Below are 24,880 nucleotides of genomic sequence, written 5' to 3' on the forward strand. Positions count from 1 at the left end.
CAGACCCAGCACATTGGACGGGATCCCTGTTACCCCTGGAGCCTTCATTCACTCCCTACTTCCCTTTTCCCTTAAGTTTTAATAAACTTTCTGGTGTGACGCAATTGTGGTCCTCTGGTCGTCTGTCTGAACCGTGACAGGTCATGCCTCCTCATGCAGAGAACTAGTGGTGCTGAGGGTGCTGCAGAACCCCCTGAAAAATCTGAATTGAAAAAAATATTAATAACCCAAAATATTATTTTGGGAGAAAAATAAAATGTGTTCACAAAAGTAGTACACTGAGACTTTACTAGTCCTGTATTAACAGACCGATATAGACGTCTGTAACACTGAGCCTTTACTAGTCCTGTATTAACAGACCGATATAGACGTCTGTAACACTGAGCCTTTACTAGTCCTGTATTAACTGACCTATATAGACGTCTGTAACACTGGGCCTTTACTAGTCCTGTATTAGTGGACCTTTATAGACGTCTGTAACACTGGGCCTTTACTAGTCCTGTATTAGTGGACCTTTATAGACGTCTGTAACACTGGGCCTTTACTAGTCCTGTATTAACAGACCTATATATACGTCTGTAACACTGGGCCTTTACTAGTCCTGTATTAGTGGACCTATATAGACGTCTATAACACTGGGCCTTTACTAGTCCTGTATTAACAGACCTATATAGACATCTGTAACACTGGGCCTTTTCTAGTCCTGTATTAACAGACCTATATAGACGTCTGTAACACTGAGCCTTTACTAGTCCTGTATTAACAGACCTATATAGACGTCTGTAACACTGGGTCTTTCCTAGTCCTTTATTAACAGACCTATATAGACGTCTGTAGCACTGGGCCTTTACTAGTCCTGTATTAACAGACCTATATAGACGTCTGTACCACTGGGCCTTTACCGGTCCTGTATTAGTAGACCTATATAGACGTCTGTAACACTGGGCCTTTACTAGTCCTGTATTAACAGACCTATATAGACGTCTGTACCACTGAGCTTTTATTAGTCCTGTATTAGTGGACCTATATAGACGTCTGTAACACTGGGCCTTTACTAGTCCTGTATTAACAGACTTATATAGACATCTGTACCACTGGGCCTTTACTAGTCCTGTATTAGTGGACCTATATAGACGTCTGTAACACTGGGTCTTTACTAGTCCTGTATTAACAGACCTATATAGACGTCTGTAACACTGGGCCTTTACTAGTCCTGTATTAACAGACCTATAAAGACGTCTGTACCACTGAGCCTTTACTAGTCCCTTATTAAGAGACCTATATACACCTCTGTAACACTGGGCCTTTACTAGTCCTGTATTAACAGACCTATATAGACGTCTGTCTCACTGGGCCTTTACTAGTCCTGTATTAGTGGACCTATATAGACGTCTGTAACACTGGGCCTTTACTAGTCCTGTATTAGCGGACCTATATAAACGTCTGTAACACTGGGCCTTTACTAGTCCTGTATTAACAGACCTATATAGACGTCTATAACACTGGGCCTTTACTAGTCCTGTATTAACAGACCTATATAGACGTCTGTAACACTGGGCCTTTACTAGTTCTGTATTATTGGACCTATATAGACGTCTGTAACACTGGGCCTTTACTAGTCCTGTATTAGTGGACCTATATAGACGTCTTTAAAACTGGGCCTTTACTAGTCCTGTATTAACAGACCTATATAGACATCTGTAACACTGGGCCTTTACTAGTCCTGTATTAGTGGACCTATATAGATGTCTGTAACACTGGGCCTTTACTAGTCCTGTATTAGTGGACCTATATAGACGTCTGTACCACTGGGCCTTTACTAGTCCTGTATTAACAGACCTATAAAGACGTCTGTAACACTGGGTCTTTACTAATCCTGTATTAACAGACCTATATAGACGTCTCTACCACTGGGCCTTTACTAGTCCTGTATTAACAGACCTATATAGATGTCTGTACCACTGAGCCTTTACTAGTCCTGTATTAGTGGATCTATATAGACGTCTGTAACACTGGCCCTTTACTAGTCCTGTATTAACAGACCTATATAGACGTCTGTAACACTGGGCCTTTACTAGTCCTGTATTAACAGACCTATATAGACGTCTGTACCACTGAGCCTTTACTAGTCCTGTATTAACAGACCTATATAGATGTCTGTACCACTGAGCCTTTACTAGTCCTGTATTAACAGACCTATATAGACGTCTGTACCACTTGGCCTTTACTAGTCCTGTATTAGTGGACCTATAAAGACGGTTGTAACACTGAGCCTTTACTAGTCCTGTATTAACAGACCTATATAGATGTCTGTAACACTGGGCCTTTACTAGTCCTGTATTAACAGACCTATATAGACGTCTGTAACATTGGGCCTTTACTAGTCCTATATTAGTGGACCTTTATAGACGTCTGTAACACTGGGCCTTTACTAGTCCTGTATTAACAGACCTATATATACGTCTGTAACACTGGGCCTTTACTAGTCCTGTATTAGTGGACCTATATAGACGTCTATAACACTGGACCTTTACTAGTCCTGTATTAACAGACCTATATAGACATCTGTAACACTGAGCATTTACTAGTCCTGTATTAACAGACCTATATAGACGTCTGTAACACTGGGTCTTTCCTAGTCCTTTATTAACAGACCTATATAGACGTCTGTAACACTGGGCCTTTACTAGTCCTGTATTAACAGACCTATATAGACGTCTGTCTCACTGGGCCTTTACTAGTCCTGTATTAGCGGACCTATATAGACGTCTGTAACACTGGGCCTTTACTAGTCCTGTATTAACAGACCTATATAGACCTCTATAACACTGGGCCTTTACTAGTCCTGTATTAACAGACCTATATAGACGTCTGTAACACTGGGCCTTTACTAGTTCTGTATTATTGGACCTATATAGACGTCTGTAACACTGGGCCTTTACTAGTCCTGTATTAGTGGACCTATATAGACGTCTTTAAAACTGGGCCTTTACTAGTCCTGTATTAACAGACCTATATAGACGTCTGTAACACTGGGCCTTTACTAGTCCTGTATTAGTGGACCTATATAGACGTCTGTAACACTGGGCCTTTACTAGTCCTGTATTAGTGGACCTATATAGACGTCTGTACCACTGGGCCTTTACTAGTCCTGTATTAACAGACCTATATAGACATCTGTAACACTGGGTCTTTACTAATCCTGTATTAACAGACCTATATAGACGTCTGTACCACTGGGCCTTTACTAGTCCTGTATTAACAGACCTATATAGATGTCTGTACCACTGAGCCTTTACTAGTCCTGTATTAGTGGATCTATATAGACGTCTGTAACACTGGCCCTTTACTAGTCCTGTATTAACAGACCTATATAGACGTCTGTAACACTGGGCCTTTACTAGTCCTGTATTAACAGACCTATATAGACGTCTGTACCACTGAGCCTTTACTAGTCCTGTATTAACAGACCTATATAGATGTCTGTACCACTGAGCCTTTACTAGTCCTGTATTAACAGACCTATATAGACGTCTGTACCACTTGGCCTTTACTAGTCCTGTATTAGTGGACCTATAAAGACGGTTGTAACACTGAGCCTTTACTAGTCCTGTATTAACAGACATATATAGATGTCTGTAACACCGGGCCTTTACTAGTCCTGTATTAACAGACCTATATAGACGTCTGTAACACTGGGCCTTTACTAGTCCTGTATTAGTGGACCTTTATAGACGTCTGTAACACTGGGCCTTTACTAGTCCTGTATTAACAGACCTATATATACGTCTGTAACACTGGGCCTTTACTAGTCCTGTATTAGTGGACCTATATAGACGTCTATAACACTGGATCTTTACTAGTCCTGTATTAACAGACCTATATAGACATCTGTAACACTGAGCCTTTACTAGTCCTGTATTAACAGACCTATATAGACGTCTGTAACACTGGGTCTTTCCTAGTCCTTTATTAACAGACCTATATAGACGTCTGTAGCACTGGGCCTTTACTAGTCCTGTATTAACAGACCTATATAGACGTCTGTACCACTGGGCCTTTACCGGTCCTGTATTAGTAGACCTATATAGACGTCTGTAACACTGGGCCTTTACTAGTCCTGTATTAACAGACCTATATAGACGTCTGTACCACTGAGCTTTTATTAGTCCTGTATTAGTGGACCTATATAGACGACTGTAACACTGGGCCTTTACTAGTCCTGTATTAACAGACTTATATAGACATCTGTACCACTGGGCCTTTACTAGTCCTGTATTAGTGGACCTATATAGACGTCTGTAACACTGGGCCTTTACTAATCCTGTATTAACAGACCTATATAGACGTCTATAACACTGGGCCTTTACTAGTCCTGTATTAACAGACCTATATAGACGTCTGTAACACTGGGCCTTTACTAGTCCTGTATAATTGGACCTATATAGACGTCTGTAACACTGGGCCTTTACTAGTCCTGTATTAGTGGACCTATATAGATGTCTGTAACACTGGGCCTTTACTAGTCCTGTATTAGTGGACCTATATAGACATCTGCACCACTGGGCCTTTACTAGTCCTGTATTAACAGACCTATATAGACGTCTGTAACACTGGGTCTTTACTAATCCTGTATTAACAGACCTATATAGACGTCTGTAACACTGTGCCTTTACTAGTCCTGTATTAACAGACCTATATAGACGTCTGTACCACTGAGCCTTTACTAGTCCTGTATTAACAGACCTATATAGACGTCTGTAACACTGGGCCTTTACTAGTCCTGTATTAACAGACCTATATAGACGTCTGTACCACTGAGCCTTTACTAGTCCCTTATTAACAGACCTATATAGACCTCTGTAACACTGGGCCTTTACTAGTCCTGTATTAACAGACCTATATAGATGTCTGTCTCACTGGGCCTTTACTAGTCCTGTATTAGTGGACCTATATAGACGTCTGTAACACTGGGCCTTTACTAGTCCTGTATTAACAGACCTATATAGACGTCTATAACACTGGGCCTTTACTAGTCCTGTATTATTGGACCTATATAGACGTCTGTAACACTGGGCCTTTACTAGTCCTGTATTAGTGGACCTATATAGACGTCTGTAAAACTGGGCCTTTACTAGTCCTGTATTAACAGACCTATATAGACGTCTGTAACACTGGGCCTTTACTAGTCCTGTATTAGTGGACCTATATAGAAGTCTGTAACACTGGGCCTTTACTAGTCCTGTATTAGTGGACCTATATAGACATCTGTACCACTGGGCCTTTACTAGTCCTGTATTAACAGACCTATATAGACGTCTGTAACTCTGGGTCTTTACTAATCCTGTATTAACAGACCTATATAGATGTCTGTACCACTGAGCCTTTACTAGTCCTGTATTAGTGGACCTATATAGACGTCTGTACCACTGGGCCTTTACTAGTCCTGTATTAACAGACCTATATAGACGTCTGTAACACTGGGTCTTTACTAATCCTGTATTAACAGACCTATATAGATGTCTGTAACACTGGGCCTTTACTAGTCCTGTATTAACAGACCTATATAGACGTCTGTACCACTGAGCCTTTACTAGTCCTGTATTAACAGACCTATATAGACGTCTGTAACCCTGGGCCTTTACTAGTCCTGTATTAACAGACCTATATAGACGTCTATAACACTGGGCCTTTACTAGTCCTGTAGTAGTGGACCTATATAGACGTCTGTAACACTGGGCCTTTACTAGTCCTGTATTAGTGGACCTATATAGACGTCTGTACCACTGAGCCTTTACTCTTTCCTGTATTAGAGGACCTATATAGACGTCTGTACCACTGGGCCTTTACTAGTCCTGTATTAACAGACCTATATAGACGTCTGTAACACTGGGTCTTTACTAATCCTGTATTAACAGACCTATATAGACGTCTGTAACACTGGGCCTTTACTAGTCCTGTATTAACAGACCTATATAGACGTCTGTACCACTGAGCCTTTACTAGTCCTGTATTAACGGACCTATATAGACGTCTGTAACCCTGGGCCTTTACTAGTCCTGTATTAACAGACCTATATAGACGTCTGTAACACTGGGCCTTTACTAGTCCTGTATTAACAGACCTATATAGACATCTGTAACACTGAGCCTTTACTAGTCCTGTATTAACAGACCTATATAGACGTCTGTAACACTGGGTCTTTCCTAGTCCTTTATTAACAGACCTATATAGACGTCTGTAGCACTGGGCCTTTACTAGTCCTGTATTAACAGACCTATATAGACGTCTGTACCACTGGGCCTTTACCGGTCCTGTATTAGTAGACCTATATAGACGTCTGTAACACTGGGCCTTTACTAGTCCTGTATTAACAGACCTATATAGACGTCTGTACCACTGAGCTTTTATTAGTCCTGTATTAGTGGACCTATATAGACGACTGTAACACTGGGCCTTTACTAGTCCTGTATTAACAGACTTATATAGACATCTGTACCACTGGGCCTTTACTAGTCCTGTATTAGTGGACCTATATAGACGTCTGTAACACTGGGCCTTTACTAATCCTGTATTAACAGACCTATATAGACGTCTATAACACTGGGCCTTTACTAGTCCTGTATTAACAGACCTATATAGACGTCTGTAACACTGGGCCTTTACTAGTCCTGTATAATTGGACCTATATAGACGTCTGTAACACTGGGCCTTTACTAGTCCTGTATTAGTGGACCTATATAGATGTCTGTAACACTGGGCCTTTACTAGTCCTGTATTAGTGGACCTATATAGACATCTGTACCACTGGGCCTTTACTAGTCCTGTATTAACAGACCTATATAGACGTCTGTAACACTGGGTCTTTACTAATCCTGTATTAACAGACCTATATAGACGTCTGTAACACTGTGCCTTTACTAGTCCTGTATTAACAGACCTATATAGACGTCTGTACCACTGAGCCTTTACTAGTCCTGTATTAATAGACCTATATAGACGTCTGTAACCCTGGGCCTTTACTAGTCCTGTATTAACAGACCTATATAGACGTCTGTAACACTGGGCCTTTACTAGTCCTGTATTAACAGACCTATATAGACGTCTGTACCACTGAGCCTTTACTAGTCCCTTATTAACAGACCTATATAGACCTCTGTAACACTGGGCCTTTACTAGTCCTGTATTAACAGACCTATATAGATGTCTGTCTCACTGGGCCTTTACTAGTCCTGTATTAGTGGACCTATATAGACGTCTGTAACACTGGGCCTTTACTAGTCCTGTATTAACAGACCTATATAGACGTCTATAACACTGGGCCTTTACTAGTCCTGTATTATTGGACCTATATAGACGTCTGTAACACTGGGCCTTTACTAGTCCTGTATTAGTGGACCTATATAGACGTCTGTAAAACTGGGCCTTTACTAGTCCTGTATTAACAGACCTATATAGACGTCTGTAACACTGGGCCTTTACTAGTCCTGTATTAGTGGACCTATATAGAAGTCTGTAACACTGGGCCTTTACTAGTCCTGTATTAGTGGACCTATATAGACGTCTGTACCACTGGGCCTTTACTAGTCCTGTATTAACAGACCTATATAGACGTCTGTAACTCTGGGTCTTTACTAATCCTGTATTAACAGACCTATATAGATGTCTGTACCACTGAGCCTTTACTAGTCCTGTATTAGTGGACCTATATAGACGTCTGTACCACTGGGCCTTTACTAGTCCTGTATTAACAGACCTATATAGACGTCTGTAACACTGGGTCTTTACTAATCCTGTATTAACAGACCTATATAGATGTCTGTAACACTGGGCCTTTACTAGTCCTGTATTAACAGACCTATATAGACGTCTGTACCACTGAGCCTTTACTAGTCCTGTATTAACAGACCTATATAGACGTCTGTAACCCTGGGCCTTTACTAGTCCTGTATTAACAGACCTATATAGACGTCTGTAACAATGGGCCTTTACTAGTCCTGTATTAACAGACCTATATAGACGTCTGTACCACTGAGCCTTTACTAGTCCCTTATTAACAGACCTATAGAGACCTCTGTAACACTGGGCCTTTACTAGTCCTGTATTAATAGACCTATATAGACGTCTGTACCACTGAGCCTTTACTAGTCCCTTATTAACAGACCTATATAGACGTCTGTCTCACTGGGCCTTTACTAGTCCTGTATTAGTGGACTTATATAGACGTCTGTAACACTGGGCCTTTACTAGTCCTGTATTAACAGACCTATATAGACGTCTATAACACTGGGCCTTTACTAGTCCTGTAGTAGTGGACCTATATAGACGTCTGTAACACTGGGCCTTTACTAGTCCTGTATTAGTGGACCTATATAGACGTCTGTACCACTGAGCCTTTACTCTTTCCTGTATTAGAGGACCTATATAGACGTCTGTACCACTGGGCCTTTACTAGTCCTGTATTAACAGACCTATATAGACGTCTGTAACACTGGGTCTTTACTAATCCTGTATTAACAGACCTATATAGACGTCTGTAACACTGGGCCTTTACTAGTCCTGTATTAACAGACCTATATAGACGTCTGTACCACTGAGCCTTTACTAGTCCTGTATTAACGGACCTATATAGACGTCTGTAACCCTGGGCCTTTACTAGTCCTGTATTAACAGACCTATATAGACGTCTGTAACACTGGGCCTTTACTAGTCCTGTATTAACAGACCTATATAGACGTCTGTACCACTGAGCCTTTACTAGTCCCTTATTAACAGACCTATATAGACCTCTGTAACACTGGGCCTTTACTAGTCCTGTATTAACAGACCTATATAGACGTCTGTCTCACTGGGCCTTTACTAGTCCTGTATTAGTGGACCTATATAGACGTCTGTAACACTGGGCCTTTACTAGTCCTGTATTAACAGACCTATATAGACGTCTGTAACACTGGGCCTTTACTAGTCCTGTATTAACAGACCTATATAGACGTCTGTAACACTGGGCCTTTACTAGTCCTGTATTATTGGACCTATATAGACGTCTATAACACTGGGCCTTTACTAGTCCTGTATTAGTGGACCTATATAGACGTCTGTAAAACTGGGCCTTTACTAGTCCTGTATTAACAGACCTATATAGACGTCTGCAACACTGGGCCTTTACTAGTCCTGTATTAGTGGACCTATATAGACGTCTGTAACACTGGGCCTTTACTAGTCCTCTATTCGTGGACCTATATAGACGTCTGTACCACTGGGCCTTTACTAGTCCTGTATTAACAGACCTATATAGACGTCTGTAACACTGGGTCTTTACTAATCCTGTATTAACAGACCTATATAGACGTCTGTACCACTGGGCCTTTACTAGTCCTGTATTAACAGACCTATATAGATGTCTGTACCACTGAGCCTTTATTAGTCCTGTATTAGTGGATCTATATAGACGTCTGTAACACTTGCCCTTTACTAGTCCTGTATTAACAGACCTATATAGACGTCTGTAACACTGGGCCTTTAATAGTCCTGTATTAACATACCTATATAGACGTCTGTACCACTGAGCCTTTACTAGTCCTGTATTAGTGGACTTATATAGACGTCTGTAACACTGGGCCTTTACTAGTCCTGTATTAACAGACCTATATAGACGTCTATAACACTGGGCCTTTACTAGTCCTGTAGTAGTGGACCTATATAGACGTCTGTAACACTGGGCCTTTACTAGTCCTGTATTAGTGGACCTATATAGACGTCTGTACCACTGAGCCTTTACTCTTTCCTGTATTAGTGGACCTATATAGACGTCTGTACCACTGGGCCTTTACTAGTCCTGTATTAACAGACCTATATAGACGTCTGTAACACTGGGTCTTTACTAATCCTGTATTAACAGACCTATAAAGAAGTCTGTAACACTGGGCCTTTACTAGTCCTGTATTAACAGACCTATATAGACGTCTGTACCACTGAGCCTTTACTAGTCCTGTATTAACGGACCTATATAGACGTCTGTAACCCTGGGCCTTTACTAGTCCTGTATTAGTGGACCTATATAGACGTCTGTCTCACTGGGCCTTTACTAGTCCTGTATTAGTGGACCTATATAGACGTCTGTAACACTGGGCCTTTACTAGTCCTGTATTAACAGACCTATATAGACGTCTATAACACTGGGCCTTTACTAGTCCTGTATTAACAGACCTATATAGACGTCTGTAACACTGGGCCTTTACTAGTCCTGTATTATTGGACCTATATAGACGTCTATAACACTGGGCCTTTACTAGTCCTGTATTAGTGGACCTATATAGACGTCTGTAAAACTGGGCCTTTACTAGTCCTGTATTAACAGACCTATATAGACATCTGTAACACTGGGCCTTTACTAGTCCTGTATTAGTGGACCTATATAGACGTCTGTAACACTGGGCCTTTACTAGTCCTGTATTCGTGGACCTATATAGACGTCTGTACCACTGGGCCTTTACTAGTCCTGTATTAACAGGCCTATATAGACGTCTCTAACACTGGGTCTTTACTAATCCTGTATTAACAGACCTATATAGACGTCTGTACCACTGGGCCTTTACTAGTCCTGTATTAACAGACCTATATAGATGTCTGTACCACTGAGCCTTTATTAGTCCTGTATTAGTGGATCTATATAGACGTCTGTAACACTGGCCCTTTACTAGTCCTGTATTAACAGACCTATATAGACGTCTGTAACACTGGGCCTTTACTAGTCCTGTATTAACATACCTATATAGACGTCTGTACCACTGAGCCTTTACTAGTCCTGTATTAACGGACCTATATAGACGTCTGTAACACTGGGCCTTTACTAGTCCTGTATTAACAGACCTATATAGACGTCTGTAACACTGGGCCTTTACTAGTCCTGTATTAACAGACCTATATAGACGTCTGTACCACTGAGCCTTTACTAGTCCCTTATTAACAGACCTATATAGACCTCTGTAACACTGGGCCTTTACTAGTCCTGTATTAACAGACCTATATAGACGTCTGTCTCACTGGGCCTTTACTAGTCCTGTATTAGTGGACCTATATAGACGTCTGTAACACTGGGCCTTTACTAGTCCTGTATTAACAGACCTATATAGACGTCTGCAACACTGGGCCTTTACTAGTCCTGTATTATTGGACCTATATAGACGTCTATAACACTGGGCCTTTACTAGTCCTGTATTAGTGGACCTATATAGACGTCTGTAAAACTGGGCCTTTACTAGTCCTGTATTAACAGACCTATATAGACGTCTGTAACACTGGGCCTTTACTAGTCCTGTATTAGTGGACCTATATAGACGTCTGTAACACTGGGCCTTTACTAGTCCTGTATTCGTGGACCTATATAGACGTCTGTACCACTGGGCCTTTACTAGTCCTGTATTAACAGACCTATATAGACGTCTGTAACACTGGGTCTTTACTAATCCTGTATTAACAGACCTATATAGACGTCTGTACCACTGGGCCTTAACTAGTCCTGTATTAACAGACCTATATAGATGTCTGTACCACTGAGCCTTTATTAGTCCTGTATTAGTGGATCTATATAGACGTCTGTAACGCTGTCCCTTTACTAGTCCTGTATTAACAGACCTATATAGACGTCTGTAACACTGGGCCTTTACTAGTCCTGTATTAACAGACCTATATAGACGTCTGTACCACTGAGCCTTTACTAGTCCTGTATTAACAGACCTATATAGATGTCTGTACCACTGAGCCTTTACTAGTCCTGTATTAGTGGACCTATATAGACGTCTGTAACACTGGGCTTTTACTAGTCCTGTATTAACAGACCTATATAGACGTCTGTAACACTGGGCCTTTACTAGTCCTGTATTAGTGGACCTATATAGACGTCTGTAACACTGGGCCTTTACTAGTCCTGTATTAGTGGACCTATATAGACGTCTGTACCACTGGGCCTTTACTAGTCCTGTATTAACAGACCTATATAGATGTCTGTACCACTGAGCCTTTACTAGTCCTGTATTAGTGGATCAATATAGACGTCTGTAACACTTGCCCTTTGCTAGTCCTGTATTAACAGACCTATATAGACGTCTGTAACACTGGGCCTTTACTAGTCCTGTATTAACAGACCTATATAGACGTCTGTACCACTGAGCCTTTACTAGTCCTGTATTAACAGACCTATATAGATGTCTGTACCACTGAGCCTTTACTAGTCCTGTATTAACAGACCTATATAGACGTCTGTACCACTGAGCCTTTACTAGTCCTGTATTAGTGGATCAATATAGACGTCTGTAACACTTGCCCTTTGCTAGTCCTGTATTAACAGACCTATATAGACGTCTGTAACACTGGGCCTTTACTAGTCCTGTATTAACAGACCTATATAGACGTCTGTACCACTGAGCCTTTACTAGTCCTGTATTAACAGACCTATATAGATGTCTGTACCACTGAGCCTTTACTAGTCCTGTATTAACAGACCTATATAGACGTCTGTACCACTGAGCCTTTACTAGTCCTGTATTAGTGGACCTCTATAGACGTCTGTAACACTGGGCCTTTACTAGTCCTGTATTAACAGACCTATATAGACGTCTGTGTCACTGGGCCTTTACTAGTCCTGTATTAGTGGACCTATATAGACGTCTGTAACACTGGGCCTTTACTAGTCCTGTATTATTGGGCCTATATAGACGTCTGTAACACTGGGCCTTTACTAGTCCTGTATTAGTGGACCTATATAGACGTCTGTAACACTGGGCCTTTACTAGTCCTGTATTAACAGACCTATATAGACGTCTGTAACACTGGGCTATATAGTTGTAGCGTGGGCAAAATTCTGTCTTCTTCCCCATAGGGCTTTGGTCAAAAGTGGTGCACTATATAGGGAATAGTGTGCCATTTGGGATCTAGCCATTGTCTCACAACAGTAATTCCTAGTCAGATAAATGCTCACACACACACACAATATAATCTATAGCACTGATCTAGCATGATTCTATATATAGGGTCACAATATAATCTATAGAGATCTGGTGTGTCCTATAGTTAGATACAAGGAGCACTGAACTAGCATCGTATAAGGAGAAAGACGTGTTGATTATTGTTTTTCTCTGAAACTGACAGTCTTCTCTAATTGTGTTGTGTATCCAGGCCTTAACTTTGCCTGTCTGTCCCTCCTGCCGCCAGTCTGCCCAACCGTCTGTCCATCTGTCTCCTCAATGATTGATATACCGCTCAAAAACCATGATTAAGGCATTCTCCGAAATGCGTTGGTTTTAACACTAGATTTTCTAAGCAAACTTTTCTATTGGCCTATAAAAAAAATGTATGCACTCACCAACTGTAAGTTGCTCTGGATGAGAGCATCTGCTAAAAATGACAAAAAATAACAATTAAAAAAAAAGAGTTGCCAAATGCATCTTTCCATCCTCTCTCTCCTCAGTGGTGACCTGCCCTCCGCCCCCTGCCATCCATAACGGGCTCCTGGAGGGGTCAGTGTTTGAGTGGGGGACCAGTGTGAGCTACAGCTGCCTGCCCGGATATGAGCTCTCCTTCCCAGCTATCCTGACCTGTGTGGGTCTGGGCTCCTGGAGAGGGGATCTGCCTCAGTGTCTGCGTGAGTCAACACAACGAACGCCTTCATATTTTCTTCTCCTCTGACTGTCACACAGTAATGTATTGTTTTAGAGATACATACAGGGATTCAATTCTGTACAGAACACTTAGATAGCAATGTGTTGCTACTGAGCTTTTCAACTCTGTACAAAGAGTTTTAAAGATACAGTTTTTCAACGTGTACAAACACGTAGATAATAATGATTTATTGTGTGTCCCTTTCTTGCATCTCAACAAACAACAACACAGCATCACCAATAGGTGCATAAAGACACAAACATCACAAACTACAGCAGACAACGCGTGGATACAGTTCCTAATTCAGTTCGTAAATTCCGGGGGGAATTATACTGGTGGCAATTAATAATTTCTGGGATCTGGCGGTTTTATAAGATGGACTCTTTATCGGCGGCCCGATGGTAGCAGCTGGTACTCCTGGTTGAGTGGGTGTGTCAGGTTGGTGGCAATTGCCATGGCATATTGTTTCCGAGGTATTCAGCTCTGTACAAACATGTAGATTGCCATGGCATATTGTTTCTGAGGTGTTCAACTCTGTACAAACATGTAGATTGCCATGGCATATTGTTTCTGAGGTGTTCAACACTGTACAAACATGTAGATTGCCATGGCATATTGTTTCTGAGGTGTTCAACTCTGTACAAACATGTAGATTGCCATGGTATATTGTTTCTGAGGTGTTCAAACATGTAGATTGCCATGGTATATTGTTTCTGAGGTGTTCAACTCTGTACAAAGAGATAGATTACACATTGTACTGTATAAAAATAGCATGTTGTCTTCTATATTGTGATGAAATATAGGTAGGCTGGCTACAATGCACAGCTAAGAGAATTGAGAATTAAACAATAGAAAAAAGTGCTGATCATGTAAATCCAGAACAGTGCAGAGCCATTACAGAGCTGGGTCCTTAGTGCAGCACTTACACTGCTGAATATAGAGATTCACACCACAGCAGTACTGTATAGGGTAATAACACTAGATTCACACCACAGCAGTACAATCTAGGGTAATAACACTAGATTCACACTACAGCAGTACAGTACTGTATAGGTTAATAACACTAGATTCACACCTCAGCAGTACTGTATAGGGTAATAACACTAGATTCACACCACAGCAGTACAGTACTATATAGTGTAATAACACTAGATTCACACCACAGCAGCACAGTACAGTATATGGTAATAACACTAGATTCACACCACAGCAGTACAGTATAGTATAGGGTAATACCACTAGATTCACACCACAGCAGTACTGTATAGGGTAATAACACTAGATTCACACCACAGTAGTACTGTATAGGGTAATAAGACTAGATTCACACCACAGCATTACAGTACAGTATAGGGTAACAACAATAGATTCACACCGCAGCAGTACATTATAAGGTAATACCACTAGATTCACACCACAGCAGTACAGTACAGTATAGGGTAATGACACTAGATTCACACCACAGCAGTACAGTACAGTATAGGGTAATAACACTAGATTCACACAACAGCAGTATAGTATAGGATAATAACACTAGATTCACACCACAGTAGTACAGTACTGTATAGGGTAATAACACTAGATTCACACCACAGCAGTACAGTATAGGGTAATAACACTAGATTCACACCACAGCAGTACAGTACAGTATAGGGTAATAACACTAGATTCACACCACAGCAGTACAGTATAGGGTAATAACACTAGATTCACACCACAGCAGTACAGTACAGTATAGGGTAATAACACTAGATTCACACAAAAGCAGTACAGTACAGAATATTGTAATAACACTAGATTCACACCACAGCAGTACAGTATAGGGTAATAACACTAGATACACACCACAGCAGTACAGTACAGTATCGGGTAATAACACTAGATTCACACCACAGCAGTACAGTACTATATAGTGTAATAACACTAGATTCACACCACAGCAGTACAGTACAGTACAGTATATGGTAATAACACTAGATTCACACCACAGCAGTACAGTACAGTATAGGGTAATAACACTAGATTCACACCACAGCAGTACAGTACTGTATAGGGTCATAACACTAGATTCACACAACAGCAGTACAGTACAGTATAGGGTAATAACACTAGATTCACACCACAGCAGTACAGTACTGTATATGGTAATAACACTAGATTCACACCACAGAAGTACAGTATAGGGTAATAACACTAGATTCACACCACAGCAGTACAGTACTGTATAGGGTAATAACACTAGATTCACACCACAGCAGTACTGTATAGGGTAATAACACTAGATTCACATCACAGCAGTACTGTATAGGGTAATACCACTAGATTCACACCACAGCAGTACGGTACAGTATAGGGTAATACTACTAGATTCACACCACATCAGTACAGTACAGTATAGGGTAATAACACTAGATTCACACAAAAGCAGTACAGTACAGAATATTGTAATAACACTAGATTCACACCACAGCAGTACAGTATAGGGTAATAACACTAGATACACACCACAGCAGTACAGTACAGTATCGGGTAATAACACTAGATTCACACCACAGCAGTACAGTACTATATAGTGTAATAACACTAGATTCACACCACAGCAGTACAGTACAGTACAGTATATGGTAATAACACTAGATTCACATCACAGCAGTACTGTATAGGGTAATAACACTAGATTCACATCACAGCAGTACTGTATAGGGTAATACCACTAGATTCACACCACAGCAGTACGGTACAGTATAGGGTAATACTACTAGATTCACACCACATCAGTACAGTACTGTATAGGGTAAAGCACTAGATTCACACCACAGAAGTACAGTATAGGGTAATAACACTAGATTCACACCACAGCTGTACAGTATATGGTAATAACACTAGCTTCACAGCACAGCAGTACAATATAGGGTAATAACACTAGATTCACACCACAGCAGTACAGTACTGTATAGGGTAATAACACTAGATTCACACCACAGCAGTACAGTATAGGGTCATAACACTAGATTCACACAACAGCAGTACAGTACAGTATAGGGTAATAACACTAGATTCACACCACAGCAGTACAGTACAGTATAGGGTAATAACACTAGATTCACACCACAGCATTACAATATAGGGTAATAACACTAGATTCACACCACAGCAGTACAGTACTGTATAGGTTAATAACACTAGATTCACACCACAACAGTACAGTATAGGGTAATACCACTAGATTCACACCACAGCAGTACGGTACAGTATAGTGTAATACCACTAGATTCACACCTCAGCTGTACTGTATAGGGTAATAACACTAGATTCACACCACAGCAGTACTGTATAGGGTAATACCACTAGATTCACACCACAGCAGTATGGTACAGTATAGGGTAATACCACTAGATTCACACCACAGCAGTACTGTATAGGTTAATAACACTAGATTCACACCACAGCAGTACAGTACAGTATAGGGTAATAACACTATATTCACACCACAGCAGTACAATCTAGGGTAATAACACTAGATTCACACCACAGCAGTACAATCTAGGGTAATAACACTAGATTCACACCACAGCAGTACAATCTAGGGTAATAACACTAGATTCACACCACAGCAGTACAATATAGGGTAATAACACTAGATTCACACCACAGCAGTACAATATAGGGTAATAACACTAGATTCACACCACAGCAGTACAATCTAGGGTAATAACACTAGATTCACACCACAGCAGTACAGTACAGTATAGGGTAATAACACTAGATTCACACCACAGCAGTACAGTACAGTATAGGGTAATAACACTAGATTCACACCACAGCAGTACTGTATAGGGTAATAAGACTAGATTCACATCACAGCAGTACAGTACTGTATAGGGCAATAACACTAGATTCACACCACAGCGGTACAGTATAGGGTAATAACACTAGATTCACACCACAGCTGTACAGTATATGGTAATAACACAAGATTCACACCACAGCAGTACAGTATAGGGTAATAACACTAGATTCACACCACAGCAGTACAGCACAGTATAGGGTAATAACACTAGATTCACACCACAGCGGTACTGTATAGGGTAATAACACTAGATTCACACCACAACAGTACAGTACTGTATAGGGTAATACTACTAGATTCACACCACAGCAGTACAGTACAGTACATGGTAAAAACACTAGATTCACACCACAGCATTACAGTATAGGGTAATAACACTAGATTCACACCACAGCAGTACAGTACTGTATAGGTTAATAACACTAGATTCACACCACAACAGTACAGTATAGGGTAATACCACTAGATTCACACCACAGCAGTACGGTACTGGATAGTGTAATACCACTAGATTCACACCTCAGCTGTACTGTATAGGGTAATTACACTAGATTCACACCACAGCAGTACAGTATAGGGTAATATCACTAGATTCACACCACAGCAGTATGGTACAGTATATGGTAATACCACTAGATTCACACCACAGCAGTACTGTATAGGTTAATAACACTAGATTCACACCACAGCAGTACAGTACAGTATAGGGTAATAACACTAGATTCACACCACAGCAGTACAATCTAGGGTAATAACACTAGATTCACACCACAGCAGTACAATCTAGGGTAATAACACTAGATTCACACCACAGCAGTACAATATAGGGTAATAACACTATATTCACACCACAGCAGTACAATATAGGGTAATAACACTAGATTCACTCCACAGCAGTACAATATAGGGTAATATCACTAGATTCACACCACAGCAGTACAATCTAGGGTAATAACACTAGATTCACACCACAGCAGTACAGTACAGTATAGGGTAATAACACTAGATTCACACCACAGCAGTAATGTATAGGGTAATAAGACTAGATTCACTCCACAGCAGTACAGTACAGTATAGGGTAACAACACTAGATTTACACCGCTGCAGTACAGTATAGGGTAATACCACTAGATTCACACCACAGCAGTACAGTACAGTATAGGGTAATAACACTAGATTCACACCACAGCAGTATAGTATAGGATAATAACACTAGATTCACAACACATCAGTACAGTACTGTATAGGGTTATAACACTAGAGTCACACCACAGCAGTACAGTATAGGGTAATAACACTAGATTCACACCACAGCAGTACAGTACTGTATAGGGTAATAACACTAGATTCACACCACAGCAGTACAGTATAGGGTAATAACACTATATTCACACCACATCAGTACAGTACAATATAGGGTAATAACACTAGATTCACACCACAGCAGTACAATATAGGGTAATAACATTAGATTCACACCACAGCAGTACAGTATAGGGTAATAACACTAGATTCACACCACAGCAGTACAGTACTGTATAGGTTAATAACACTAGATTCACTCCACAGCAGTACAATATAGGGTAATAACACTAGATTCACACCACAGCAGTACAATCTAGGGTAATAACACTAGATTCACACCACAGCAGTACAGTACAGTATAGGGTAATAACACTAGATTCACACCACAGCAGTACTGTATAGGGTAATAAGACTAGATTCACACCACAGCAGTACAGTACAGTATAGGGTAACAACACTATATTTACACCGCTGCAGTACAGTATAGGGTAATAACACTAGATTCACACCACAGCAGTACAGTATAGGGTAATAATACTAGATTCACACCACAGCAGTACTGTATAGGGTAATAACACTAGATTCACACCACAGCAGTACAGTATAGGGTAATAACACTAGATTCACACCACAGCAGTACAGTATAGGGTAATAATACTAGATTCACACCACAGCAGTACTGTATAGGGTAATAACACTAGATTCACACCACAGCAGTACAGTATAGGGTAATAACACTAGATTCACACCACAGCAATACAGTATAGGGTAATAACACTAGATTCACACCACAGCACTACAGTACAGTATAGGGTAATAACACTAGATTCACACCACAGCAGTACAGTACAGTATAGGGTAATAACACTAGATTCACACCACAGCAGTACAGTATAGGGTAATAACACTAGATTCACACCACAGCAGTACAGTACAGTATAGGGTAATAACACTAGATTCACACAAAAGCAGTACAGTACAGAATATTGTAATAACACTAGATTCACACCACAGCAGTACAGTATAGGGTAATAACACTAGATACACACCACAGCAGTACAGTACAGTATCGGGTAATAACACTAGATTCATACCACAGCAGTACAGTACTATATAGTGTAATAACACTAGATTCACACCACAGCAGTACAGTACAGTACAGTATATGGTAATAACACTAGATTCACACCACAGCAGTACAGTACAGTATAGGGTAATAACACTAGATTCACACCACAGCAGTACAGTACTGTATAGGGTAATAACACTAGATTCACACCACAGCAGTACAGTACAGTATAGGGTCATAACACTAGATTCACACAACAGCAGTACAGTACAGTATAGGGTAATAACACTAGATTCACACCACAGCAGTACAGTACTGTATATGGTAATACCACTAGATTCACACCACAGAAGTACAGTATAGGGTAATAACACTAGATTCACACCACAGCAGTACAGTACTGTATAGGGTAATAACACTAGATTCACACCACAGCAGTACTGTATAGGGTAATAACACTAGATTCACATCACAGCAGTACTGTATAGGGTAATACCACTAGATTCACACCACAGCAGTACGGTACAGTATAGGGTAATACTACTAGATTCACACCACATCAGTAGAGTACTGTATAGGGTAAAGCACTAGATTCACACCACAGAAGTACAGTATAGGGTAATAACACTAGATTCACACCACAGCTGTACAGTATATGGTAATAACACTAGCTTCACAGCACAGCAGTACAATATAGGGTAATAACACTAGATTCACACCACAGCAGTACAGTACTGTATAGGGTAATAACACTAGATTCACACCACAGCAGTACAGTATAGGGTCATAACACTAGATTCACACAACAGCAGTACAGTACAGTATAGGGTAATAACACTAGATTCACACCACAGCAGTACAGTACAGTATAGGGTAATAACACTAGATTCACACCACAGCATTACAATATAGGGTAATAACACTAGATTCACACCACAGCAGTACAGTACTGTATAGGTTAATAACACTAGATTCACACCACAACAGTACAGTATAGGGTAATACCACTAGATTCACACCACAGCAGTACGGTACAGTATAGTGTAATACCACTAGATTCACACCTCAGCTGTACTGTATAGGGTAATAACACTAGATTCACACCACAGCAGTACAGTATAGGGTAATACCACTAGATTCACACCACAGCAGTATGGTACAGTATAGGGTAATACCACTAGATTCACACCACAGCAGTACTGTATAGGTTAATAACACTAGATTCACACCACAGCAGTACAGTACAGTATAGGGTAATAACACTATATTCACACCACAGCAGTACAATCTAGGGTAATAACACTAGATTCACACCACAGCAGTACAATCTAGGGTAATAACACTAGATTCACGCCACAGCAGTACAATCTATGGTAATAACACTAGATTCACACCACAGCAGTACAATATAGGGTAATAACACTAGATTCACACCACAGCAGTACAATATAGGGTAATAACACTAGATTCACACCACAGCAGTACAATCTAGGGTAATAACACTAGATTCACACCACAGCAGTACAGTACAGTATAGGGTAATAACACTAGATTCACACCACAGCAGTACAGTACAGTATAGGGTAATAACACTAGATTCACACCACAGCAGTACTGTATAGGGTAATAAGACTAGATTCACATCACAGCAGTACAGTACTGTATAGGGTAATAACACTAGATTCACACCACAGCGGTACAGTATAGGGTAATAACACTAGATTCACACCACAGCTGTACAGTATATGGTAATAACACAAGATTCACACCACAGCAGTACAGTATAGGGTAATAACACTAGATTCACACCACAGCAGTACAGCACAGTATAGGGTAATAACACTAGATTCACACCACAGCAGTACTGTATAGGGTAATAACACTAGATTCACACCACAACAGTACAGTACTGTATAGGGTAATACTACTAGATTCACACCACAGCAGTACAGTACAGTATATGGTAAAAACACTAGATTCACACCACAGCATTACAGTATAGGGTAATAACACTAGATTCACACCACAGCAGTACAGTACTGTATAGGTTAATAACACTAGATTCACACCACAACAGTACAGTATAGGGTAATACCACTAGATTCACACCACAGCAGTACGGTACTGGATAGTGTAATACCACTAGATTCACACCTCAGCTGTACTGTATAGGGTAATTACACTAGATTCACACCACAGCAGTACAGTATAGGGTAATATCACTAGATTCACACCACAGCAGTATGGTACAGTATATGGTAATACCACTAGATTCACACAACAGCAGTACTCTATAGGTTAATAACACTAGATTCACACCACAGCAGTACAGTACAGTATAGGGTAATAACACTAGATTCACACCACAGCAGTACAATCTAGGGTAATAACACTAGATTCACACCACAGCAGTACAATCTAGGGTAATAACACTAGATTCACACCACAGCAGTACAATATAGGGTAATAACACTATATTCACACCACAGCAGTACAATATAGGGTAATAACACTAGATTCACTCCACAGCAGTACAATATAGGGTAATAACACTAGATTCACACCACAGCAGTACAATCTAGGGTAATAACACTAGATTCACACCACAGCAGTACAGTACAGTATAGGGTAATAACACTAGATTCACACCACAGCAGTAATGTATAGGGTAATAAGACTAGATTCACTCCACAGCAGTACAGTACAGTATAGGGTAACAACACTAGATTTACACCGCTGCAGTACAGTATAGGGTAATACCACTAGATTCACACCACAGCAGTACAGTACAGTATAGGGTAATAACACTAGATTCACACCACAGCAGTATAGTATAGGATAATAACACTAGATTCACAACACATCAGTACAGTACTGTATAGGGTTATAACACTAGAGTCACACCACAGCAGTACAGTATAGGGTAATAACACTAGATTCACACCACAGCAGTACAGTACTGTATAGGGTAATAACACTAGATTCACACCACAGCAGTACAGTATAGGGTAATAACACTATATTCACACCACATCAGTACAGTACAATATAGGGTAATAACACTAGATTCACACCACAGCAGTACAATATAGGGTAATAACATTAGATTCACACCACAGCAGTACAGTATAGGGTAATAACACTAGATTCACACCACAGCAGTACAGTACTGTATAGGTTAATAACACTAGATTCACTCCACAGCAGTACAATATAGGGTAATAACACTAGATTCACACCACAGCAGTACAATCTAGGGTAATAACACTAGATTCACACCACAGCAGTACAGTACAGTATAGGGTAATAACACTAGATTCACACCACAGCAGTACTGTATAGGGTAATAAGACTAGATTCACACCACAGCAGTACAGTACAGTATAGGGTAACAACACTATATTTACACCGCTGCAGTACAGTATAGGGTAATACCACTAGATTCACACCACAGCAGTACAGTACAGTATAGGGTAATAACACTAGATTCACACCACAGCAGTATAGTATAGGATAATAACACTAGATTCACACCACATCAGTACAGTACTGTATAGGGTTATAACACTAGAGTCACACCACAGCAGTACAGTATAGGGTAATAACACTAGATTCACACCACAGCAGTACAGTACTGTATAGGGTAATAACACTAGATTCACACCACAGCAGTACAGTATAGGGTAATAACACTATATTCACACCACATCAGTACAGTACAATATAGGGTAATAACACTAGATTCACACCACAGCAGTACAATATAGGGTAATAACATTAGATTCACACCACAGTAAAGTACAGTACAGTATAGGGTAATAACACTAGATTCACACCACAGCAGTACAGTATAGGGTAATAATACTAGATTCACACCACAGCAGTACTGTATAGGGTAATAACACTAGATTCACACCACAGCAGTACAGTATAGGGTAATAACACTAGATTCACACCACAGCAATACAGTATAGGGTAATAACACTAGATTCACACCACAGCACTACAGTACAGTATAGGTTAATAACACTAGATTCACACCACAGCAGTATAGTACAGTATAGGGTAACACTACATTCACACCACAGCAGTACAGTACAGTATAGAATAATAACACTAGATTCCCACCACAGCAGTACAGTACAGTATTGGGTAATTTTTTACATTTTAGTCATTTAGCAGACGCTCTTATCCAGAGCGACTTACAGTTATCGAGTGCATACATTTTCATACTGGCCCCCCGTGGGAAATGAACCCACAACCCTGGCGTTGCAAGCGCCACGCTCTACCAACTCAGCTACAGGGTAATAACATTAGATTCACACCACAGCAATACAGTACAGTATAGGGTAATAACACTAGATTCACACCACAGTAGTACAGTACAGAATATTGTAATAACACTAGATTCACACCACAGCAGTACAATATAGGGTAATAACATTAGATTCACACCACAGTAAAGTACAGTACAGTATAGGGTAATAACACTAGATTCACACCACAGCAGTACAGTATAGGGTAATAACACTAGATTCACACCACAGCAGTACAGTATAGGGTAATAACACTAGATTCACACCACAGCAGTACAGTACTATATAGGTTAATAACACTAGATTCACACCACAGCAGTACTGTATAGGGTAATACCACTAGATTCACACCACAGCAGTACAGTATAGGGTAATAACACTAGATTCACACAACAGCAGGACTGTAAAGTATAGGGTAATAACACGATTCACACCACAGCAGTACAGTATAGGGTAATAACACTAGATTCACGCCACAGCAGTACAGTACTGTATAGGGTAATAACACTAGATTCACACCACAGCAGTACAGTACAGTATATGGTAATAACACTAGATTCACACCACAGCAGTACAGTATAGGGTCATAACACTAGATTCACACAACAGCAGTACAGTACAGTATAGGGTAATAACACTAGATTCACACCACAGCAGTACAGTACTGTATATGGTAATAACACT

The 24,880-nt window shown here is 40.4% G+C and overlaps 1 protein-coding gene across 1 annotated transcript in view; it reads left to right on the forward strand.

Annotated features, from left to right (window-relative positions):
• LOC311126986 (CUB and sushi domain-containing protein 3-like) overlaps positions 1-24,880 on the forward strand; it is a gene marked incomplete at both ends in the record, with an annotated part of 648,334 nt that overhangs the window by 497,924 nt on the left and 125,530 nt on the right. The window contains one exon of the mRNA XM_084158716.1: positions 13,466-13,639. Within this exon, the coding sequence (XP_084014842.1) occupies positions 13,466-13,639 (174 nt within the window). The remainder of the gene's footprint in view (positions 1-13,465; positions 13,640-24,880) is intronic.

Source organism: Coregonus lavaretus (assembly GCF_964263955.1).
Source record: "Coregonus lavaretus genome assembly, chromosome: 3".
Taxonomy (NCBI): domain Eukaryota; kingdom Metazoa; phylum Chordata; class Actinopteri; order Salmoniformes; family Salmonidae; genus Coregonus; species Coregonus lavaretus.